The sequence below is a fragment of the Buceros rhinoceros genome, unplaced genomic scaffold (genome assembly GCF_000710305.1).
Source record: "Buceros rhinoceros silvestris isolate BGI_N320 unplaced genomic scaffold, ASM71030v1 scaffold8661, whole genome shotgun sequence".
NCBI lineage: Eukaryota > Metazoa > Chordata > Aves > Bucerotiformes > Bucerotidae > Buceros > Buceros rhinoceros.
Window position 1 is genome coordinate 27,054 of NW_010392455.1, and position 9,431 is coordinate 36,484.

General features: G+C 49.3%; 1 protein-coding gene across 1 annotated transcript in view; it reads left to right on the top strand.

Annotated features, from left to right (window-relative positions):
- Positions 1 to 8,775, top strand: part of LOC104500771 (voltage-dependent T-type calcium channel subunit alpha-1H-like) — a gene marked incomplete at both ends in the record, with an annotated part of 14,214 nt that extends 5,439 nt beyond the window's left edge. The window contains 8 exons of the mRNA XM_010144481.1: positions 2,503 to 2,593; positions 4,692 to 4,900; positions 6,553 to 6,824; positions 6,858 to 6,987; positions 7,672 to 7,772; positions 8,172 to 8,295; positions 8,413 to 8,481; positions 8,591 to 8,775. Coding sequence (XP_010142783.1) covers positions 2,503 to 2,593; positions 4,692 to 4,900; positions 6,553 to 6,824; positions 6,858 to 6,987; positions 7,672 to 7,772; positions 8,172 to 8,295; positions 8,413 to 8,481; positions 8,591 to 8,775 — 1,181 coding nt within the window. The remainder of the gene's footprint in view (positions 1 to 2,502; positions 2,594 to 4,691; positions 4,901 to 6,552; positions 6,825 to 6,857; positions 6,988 to 7,671; positions 7,773 to 8,171; positions 8,296 to 8,412; positions 8,482 to 8,590) is intronic.
- Positions 8,776 to 9,431: the final 656 nt, after the last annotated feature.

Here is a 9,431-nt window from a genome sequence, read left to right on the forward strand (position 1 = left end):
AGTTGCGTGATTCTCTCAGTGCTGGCCTTTAGCCACTGTCTCCCAACCCAGAAGGGTTTTTCCTCTATGGGGGCTGTAGCTGCATTCTGAGTGGTTGTTCTTGACTTCAGCTCTGCTGTAAAATGACACAGGCCGTAGCAGAAACGCAGAAAGTCTGCGCTACAGCAATAGCTTGTCCCAATGCGAATGCAACTGATGCAGTTGGCTGGGTGATAGCTCAGAGTATTCAGTGGTCAAACATGTTGGGTATCCTCAAATCCCCACAACCAGCCAATCTGGGAGGAAAAAGAAGCCGTGGCAGGGAAACTCGAAAGGACCATAACCAGCGTGTGTGACCCGACTGGCTGGAGATTGCTCCTGCTCGAGCAACCTTGAATTCAGGGACAGAGAGCCCTCGTGCAGCAGTTTGCATCCTTTGTTCCCAACTGCTTTAAGGCAGAAGAAAGTTTTCTCTGCTCGGCATCCTGGCAGCTTGCAGGTACCTTTGTTCCGTGAAGATCCCACTCCCTCCCTGCCCTCTTGGGTGCTGAGCCACTGCTAACAGGCAGCCTCGTGCCGCACTCTGAGTGCACGGTCCCAGAGCTGGCTGAGCGCTGTTGTTTCCTCGCTTGGGCTGACTGGCTCCTTTCGGAGCTGTTACAGACCGTGATTTAAATGTGTGTAAGGAGCAGATTTCAAAGCTCGTATTATTCGCTCAGTGCTGCCTCAGAAAAGGCCAGCAACCACAGGATGACATTTGCGGGGCACATTTTGCTCTCTGCTTGTATTTACTCTAAATCCTGACGTTAAGCCGATGGCCTTGTTGGGTGTCTCGTGGTGAAGTGTTAGCTGTGTTCTCAGGGCTGTTTTTCAGCTACCAGGGCTCGAGTCAAGTCTTGCACTTACAAATGCATAACTTAGCTCTGGGTGTGAACCAAAGATGTTTACAGTCTCCTTGAACCACTCCCGGGAAGAAGTGTCAGTGGAGCTGGATTTTTTCTTGTCATCCCTGCATCAGTTGGTACGTTGGGAAAACGGCAGAAGTTCTTGGGTTGACCTCGTTTGCCCTCTTCCAGGGTGATGCTTTTAGTGGTTATAGCAAACACTGAGGTGCACTTCTCCTCCCTTTGCTCAGCTGCTGCTCTAAGCTCGGAGCCACCAGCAGCATTTCAGCAAGGGCGCTAGAAATTGCGCTGTGAATCACAGAACACGGTCTCGGTTTGATCTCAGGTTCTGATCTGCCTGTGGAGCACGTTTGGCAGGAGCGTCCCTGGAAGAGAATAGGCTTAAATGGGCACAAAACCAGTTGTAGTATGTTTGTGCTTACAACAACAAGCAGCCAGCCAGACTTCAAACAGGACCATAATTGCATATTTGTGCTTATATTGTTCCCATGTCATTTGGAGATCTGCCCCAGGGCTGCTCTGGAAGAGCAGACAAACCTTCCAAAATTATGCAAATCTTTCATCTACTCTGAGCTAGTGTTTCTGCTCCAAACCAGAGAAGATGGATAGGGGAGCTTAAGCCTTTCAGTCATTCTGTCTGTTTGGCCGCACCACTTAGCAGTACATCACGGATGAAATAAAGTTCACCGCCACCTCAGCACCGGGTCGCTAGAAACTGTGGTGATTTGTTCAGGCATCAGTGAAGAAGGAACCATGCTCCTTTTTCTAGCATCAGCTGCTTTAATCCAACTGTTTGCTGCCAATCTGCACAGCTTTTCTGCAGCCGCGGTGGATCAAGCCAGATTTATGCCGGCAGCCTGGTGGAATCTCTTCAGACCCCCCCGGCAAAGGAGAACCTGACAATAGCTCTTCTGTCACGGGCTTGTGCCTTATTTAGGCTGATCGGTTTGGGGAGCAGAGGCAGATAAGTATGAAAGAGAAAAATAACTGGCCTTCCAGGACGAAAGGCAGGCGAAGGGTGTCTGGCTGTCCTCTGTCCTGAGATGATGCTGCGCTGCCAGGCAAGCTGGCCTCAGTCCCGTCTGCCTCGGCTTCAGCGTTGCCAAGAGATTTTCCAATACAATCTCGATTACCAGCCAGCGTGAAGAAAGCAAATCAGGGATGGGGTTTTAGATCTAAGACAAATTTACAGTGCTGTCAAATAAAGATGACAAACCCTTCAGCATCCTCTGACACTAAAACCTCGTGCTTTCAATTGGCATCGTGGGGAGTACAAAGGCGGAACCCCCCAGTGCCCATTTTTCTTAGTCCCTCTGATTACAGCTGTGCTTTGCTGTTCTCCCCTGGGACACGCTGATCAGTGACGCTGGGAGCAACGACACCACAGGAACATCCTTTCTGTCCAAGTACCAAAATGAATCAAAACAAGAAAAAGGGACTTACTTGGAGTCACTCCCCAGGGCACTGTCAGAGGGAATTTGGCGTTCTGCCCCCCTGGTTCTTGGGGCCCCACTTAAAATAAATCTGGGGAGCTGAGGGGTCTCTGAGCTGCTAAATAACCCTTTGTGCTAAAGTTTAAATGAGTCAGGTCTGTTAATTGTCCTTCTCCTCTCTGCAGGGTGATGCTAATAGGTCAGACACAGATGAGGACAAGACATCTGCCAACTTCGATGACGACTTTGAGAAGCTGAAGGATCTCCGAGCAACAGGTAGCGTTTTGCCTCTACTGAGAGGCAAAGAGAATCTGAGAGCTACAACTCTGCCTCCACAGTCATCTTTTCATAGACACTTAGAGGGGAAGGGGAAGAATCCGTTTTATTTGGCAATTAACCTGATAGCTCCTTTAACGGAGCAGCTCTACAGAAAGGTAGCTTTTGGGGAAAGCTAAATGAGTGCTGATATTTCCTTTGAACAGATATTTTTCTAAGTTAAAGTATACTAGAATATTTAGCTATGTCTCATCGTTCCTTCTGTATCATTACCACAGAAGGGTTTGCTGACAGCAATATTCTCACATTACATCTCAGCAGCTTTTCAAATCAATCATGTTCTCATCTGTTCTTTTTGGTTTCTCCCACAAAAGCATTTAGGAAAGGTTTGATTGATGGAAATGTTGCTGTTCATTTGTGTTACTGGGGGCTGACAGTTGATTTGAGGTAAGGCCACGTTGTACTAGTGTGCTATAAACATGGTGACAGCCTTCGCTCTGTCGAGTTTGCAACCAGGAAGGGGGCAGGAAGGGATCACCTATTTTAACTGTAATGGCAGGATGGTAAATAGGTGACAGTTCAGTTCCTCTGTACCTGGACTCTCAGCTCGGGCTCTTGTTAGCATTACTTTAAATGCTTCTAAACCTGGATTTGTTTCAACTAAGGAAATTATCTTGATTGGGGTGAGCAGATGGAAGTGAGGAAGGGGCAGAAGTCATTTGCTGGGGAAGCTGAGGCAGAGCTGGATCACAGCAAGGTGGTGGAGCTCCTCAGTCTGCAGATGTAGTACTAAATGCCAAACACCAAGTGATCAAATGAATTTCCATTGCAAAGAGCTGGCAGGGAACCCACAGCACCAGCTACGCAGCAGCGTTACACCAACCATTTTCTGAGCAGCTTCAAATAATAAGAGAGTTCTAGGGGAAAGCAATATTGTCACCTCTTCTCAAGTAAGAGAGGAACAGAACACAGGGCTTAACTTGCCATCAGTCAAAGTCCATGAGTAATTGTGTGTCTCCAGAAGCCTCATAGGTGCCAGCCAGTGACTAAAGAGCATAAGGACATGAACAATTCTATCACAGTGCTGCTGGCCTGTAAACAGAGACATTGGCAAGAGGAAGGTGTTTTGCAGATTAGCAAATTATGAGCTGGATCTTCCACCCCTCGAAGTGACTGGCTGTGTTCCCATGGACCTCAGTGGTGCAGAGCAGGTATTGGGGCACAAGCCAGCAGCTCAACCGGTGATACAAGAGAAGCACGCTGCGGTACCAAAGCAGCCAGTGGGAGATAACGAGCAGGGCTAATGCACTCACTTGGATTTCTCACTGCTCCCATCCTTTCCCCTCCCTAAGACTGATTTTAAACCAGAACCCACTAGCCCAGTAAAACAGGACTACTTCAAGTTTAGGTTTGTGTTTGAAAGTAGGCTTTTGGCTTTGATTATTACTGCACTCCATAGGGCTGGAGACGTTATGTCCAGGTTGTCCTCAGCGTGAATAAGGGGTTTGCGGTCTGTACCTGCCGTGCAGCTCAAATAGGTGCTTTCTGCAGCTCCCACAGAGATGTGCCATTAGATTTCTCTCTTACGGGGGCTCTACGCTTCTAGATGGGCAGATGTGTAAGAGCAACCTCCGTTTCCTGTCCCCTGAACAGATGATTAAAGACAATGACTAATGTTTGCTTAGTGCCTTCCCCGTGAAGGAACTGAGAGAACATCAGAACTGCAGAAAAATCCCAGTGCAAGTATGATGAGGAGAAGAGATTAACTTCCTAGGGTGAATTTAGCCAGTCCTCAATGTCCTTTCCCTGGAAACTCTCTCCCAATCCCCCAAAATTGTAACTCCACTCTCTAAATCCCAAGAAACAGTGAGCAAAACAAGCTTCCTTTGGAGGGCAACAAGTTCCAAGTCCAGGCAGGGCTGAAGGCCTCTTAAAAGGTTGTGACATTTGCCTCATGCCTTTCAGCATGGTGTGGTCGGTCTTACTGCCCTCCACATTTCACCTCCCTGTGCAGTTCCTGAAAGACCCAGTGTCCGTTCTGCGGAGTGAATTCTGTAGCTGAGCATTCACCTCGTGTTGTCTGTCTCCTTCTCTCCAGAGATGAAGATGTACTCGCTTGCCGTCACCCCAAACGGTCACCTGGAGGGCAGGGGAAGCATGCCACCTCCTATAATCATGCGCACTGCTGCCACACCAATGCCCACACCGAAGTGTTCCCCGCACATGGATTCAGTGCACACTTTTGTGGACTCGAGGAGAGGGAGTAACGCTTCCGTAGACCCCTTGAGCTACGATCAGAAGTCCTTGGTAGGTTCCTGTTGCTGATGACTCTCCCTCAAGTGCCTGCAGGAGGCACAGATGACAGATACGTGGGGGCGGGGGGCACCTTGCTGGGAAATAAAAAGGAGGGTGATAGAAGTGAGAAGTATGTGGAAAGACAGGAGGAGAAGAGAGTCAGGAGGGAGAAGTGAATGGGTGTGCTGTGCTGTGGCAGGACACTGACAGGGTAAGTCAAGGGCAGTGAGTGTATGGAGAGGGGAGACAGTGATGTTCTGGGATGCAGTGTTCTCCTGCCTAGTGTCTGACTGGAAGTCCATGCCAAGCCCCCTCACTGGAGAGACACAACCTGAGACGAGTCAGAAGTTTGTGCAGTTATTCCAGCAAACCCCTCTGAGGAGGAGCGGGCATCTTTTGCCAACCACTCTGGCCACTTGAGGTGGTGTCAAGCGTGCCTGTGAGAATGAGGCCTATTTCCACCCCCAGTGTTCCAGGGTTGGATCTTGAATCCACCTTTTGGCAAGGGAAATGAAGAATTTGTCCTTACCAACAGAGCAGCAGAGCTCCAGTTACAGTACAGCAGCCACACTGGAGGGGCAAGAGAGGAAACGAGGTCTCAGCTGACTGATTGCCACCAGGCACAGCTCATGGAGCAGAGATGGGGCTGGAGCGGTTTGGGCAACTGGTTGCATCTTGCCCGCAGCAGGGGAGCGGGAGGGCAGCTCTGTGAGAGCAGATGGAGCAGAGTTAATAGACAAAGTGGATGGTGCTGCTGCTCATCTATCCCGTTCCTATGCTCTGTGACTGCAATATCATGCTCAAATCAAGGCAGCAGACCGTGAAGGTGCTTCACACAGAGGCAGAGCCACTATCCCCTTTGGTAAGCTGCTTAGTCAAGGTAATGCTTTTGAACAGAAAATAGAGATGACTGTTGTTTGCCTTGGGGTTTCATGGGATTGTGAGTTGCTGGAGAGGGTTGTTCATCATTTGAATCCTTTCTGTGAGAGCACATCAGTGCCGCCAGACAAAGGAAGATGAAGCAGTCAGAGCAGAGCTGGCCGACGCTGAGGAGGAGGAGGAAGGCAGCTTGCCTCGTTTTGTGCTGGGAGGAAGCCATGGGGGGAAAAGGAGTTTTCCTTCTAGCTTTTCTGCTCTGACCTCGAGTGCTCTCATCCTGGCAGCTACCTGCCAGCCAGTGCCAGAAATTTACTGGAAGCGAAACATTCGTTCCATCTCCTGAGGGAGCAGAGAAAGTGCTGCGAATGGGGACACAATTTCCAACAGAGGCTTGGGTGACTCAGGTGCCAGAGCCCCTTTGGAAGCCAGGGAGGTTGTGGGCTGACAGCACTTGAACATGAGGAAAGAAAACACCATTTCAGCAATAGTGGCTTTGGGTTTGGTTTTTACGCATAGTTCGTGTTGCCAGGACAGTAGGAAGTCATCCAGCACAGAGGGTTGGTAGCTGTGCTACAGGTGTAGTTCAAAGAGTCCCTTCGGTGTGGGCTTAACTGGGTGCTTGGCTCCCATCTCAAGGTGTTGGCATGATGAAATCGAAGCAGTGAGGAAAGCTGGAAGGGGAAGACATGACTTGCAACAAGAAGGGTCTTCCAATCTGGGCAAAATGCCATATCCTTTGGCTTCCTCCTGCTAACAAACCCTCACGTGTCTTTCTCTCCTCTCAGTCCAGCCTCCGCAGTTCCCCTTGCACCAACTGGGGCACCGGCAGCAACTGGGGAAGCCGACGCTCAAGCTGGAATAGCCTGGGCAGAGCGCCGAGCCTCAAGAAGAAGAACCAGTCAGGAGAAAGAGAATCCTTGCTCTCCGGAGAGGGAAAAGGCAGCACGGACGATGACTCCGATGATGCCAAGTCCAGCACAGTCAGCAGGCCCTCGTTGCATCGCCGGGCAGAGTCCCTGGACTACCGCAGCTCCCTGGACCTGCCTGAGCTGCTCCAGTTGCCCACCATGCGCCACTCACTCAGTATCAGCCCCGTGGCCGTTCTGCCGGCTGAGTACCAAGACTGCAATGGCAAGATGGTTCATGTCCCCAGCGAGTTCTTCCTGCGTGTTGATGGCCACAAGGAGGATGCCTTGGACTATGAGGATGACATGGAGGATGTGAGTTGAGGGAGAAGTTGGGCATTGTGCGTTAAGTGGCTTTTCCACTCCAAGAAAGCTGATTATAAATCAGGCTTTGCAACGTGTGGCTGCCAAACAGCCGGTGTAAAAAAAAATAATCCAGATCCAAGGGGTGGGCATCCACTCCCCAAAAGGTCCTTTGAGTTAAGAGGTTGGGCTGTTATGATGTCTCTCACGAGGTAAAATTGCAATGGGATGAGCACATATTTGCCTAGGTTCTGGACTGGCCGAGGTTGTCCCTCTGGCCCAGGATGCCTGCAGGAATGAGCCGTAGGCACACGGCTAGCGAATGCCTTTGCTCACAAGAGCTGTTTGGCATCTCGAAGGCTTGAAACCCTAGAAATAATGTTTTCTACTTAACTTTTTGGTTGTCTGAGGCCTTTTTGGTTTTGACACAACTTTGGATCTCAACTGAGATACCCATTGAGAAGTCTCGCTTCATTATGTTCATGTCTCATTGTACAGCAGCCCCTTTCTTCACCCCTTTCCTCCCTGTTTTGTTGGACAAACGTGACAACGCCTGCCCCAGCTGTCCCAGAACCATGACTCCCTGGAGGCACTGTGAAATGCCGTGTACTGCCCCCCTTTCACAAAAAGATTGTGGAAGTTGAAGAGGCAGGAAAATAAAAGAGGAAGAAAAGGTGTTTCTTCTTTTCTATCCAGAGTTACTGCTACCGGATTCGTAAAGTTCTGGAGCCCTACAAACCGCAGTGGTGCAAGAGTCATGAAGACTGGTCCCTCTACTTGTTTTCCCCACAGAATCGGTAAGGAATCCCAGAGAAACGCCAGCCCACCAGGTTTTTGTGGTGATGGAATACTACACGTCTAGTTAGCCTTCCCTTGAGAGAAATCGCTCTGTGAGGCAGAAGCACTGAGAGTTTTAATAATCCTGGTTTTTAGGTAGCGTGTTCTGTAACAGAACTGTTGCGTGGTTCAATCCATGCCTGTCTAGGAAGAGGGGTGGTTTAACCAGCGTTAGTAATAGCAGCTATTACCCCTTGTTTCCTGCATTGATAATAATGGCTGAAGCTCGTGGAGCATCTACCTCACCTCCTGGGCTGATGCTGGGGGCTCTGAAAACTTTCGAGGACGTGCTGATTGGGTGGGAGTGTGTTGCTGACCCAGACATCTGAAGGATATTTTTCTTCCCACCGTTTCTTCAGGCTCCGAGCGATGTGCCAGAAGGTCATTGCCCACAAAATGTTCGATCACGTGGTGCTGGTTTTCATATTTCTCAACTGCATCACTATAGCACTGGAGCGCCCAGACATAGACCCGCACAGCACGGTGAGTACCTGAGTCGTCGTCTTCCTTGATCCAGACCTTAAGACACAGCAAGATGAAACATGTTTGGTTTTTAGTGTCTTCAGATAACCTGCCTCTTTGTTGCTCTGTGTTTTACAGGAAAGGATATTCCTAAGTGTTTCTAATTACATCTTCACGGCGATCTTTGTGGCTGAAATGATGGTGAAGGTAATTACGTCTTCATCCCATGGCCCATAGTCAGGCCTGACCAAGACCAGAACGTGACACAGTTATGAGCTGGGTGAAGATTGAAATGTCTCTCTCCTCCTGGCTGCAGGTGGTAGCTCTTGGCTTTTTCTCTGGGGAGAACACCTATCTGCAGAGCAGCTGGAACGTCCTCGATGGAGTCTTGGTCTTTGTATCTATCATTGACATTATTGTCTCCATGGCATCGGCAGGCGGAGCTAAGATCCTGGGTGTTCTTCGCGTCTTGAGACTTCTGCGGACCTTGAGACCTCTCCGGTAAGTTCACCGGTAGAGTGGCTGGGTTTGCGTTGTGTTGATAGATTAAAGAGTTTGGAAAAATGTGTGTGATCCATTGAGGTCTTGCTTAACACCACGAAAAGCTGGAACGCAGTATGGGTAGAGTCATCTTTGGGGAGCTCTTACCTGGTGGAACTGTTTTGAAAACAGTGAAATTACTTATAATTCATCTTCTCCAGCATGGAAAAGAGCGGAGGGAGTTTGGACTGAGAGATGTTATCGTACTCAGGCAGCGAATGTCTCCTCCAGGCTGCGTTTTTATCACCGCTTTACAAATCAGTCTGGCTCCATGTTAAACCACGCAACCTTGCGTCCTTGCCAAGCAAAGAGGTCGCATTGGCTAGGAGAGAATTTTCAATCGAGCAGGTGCTGGCAATAATTTGATAAGCTCCAGCATCGCTACCTGCTCTCCTGTGCCTGAATGTCTAACATGGCTGCAAACCAGTTTAGCTCTCAGCTAGGGAGAGGAAGGGGACAAAAGCACTCGACAAAAGGGATAAAGGGAATTTGTCTTTTGTTTACAATTATGCAGTAACAAAGAGCGTTAATGCTTGGGGGACTCCTATCAGCTCACTGCGCCTGTTCTATTTCTATCTTGCTTGGCGAGAAACACAAGCCTTTTTTCATGACGTTTC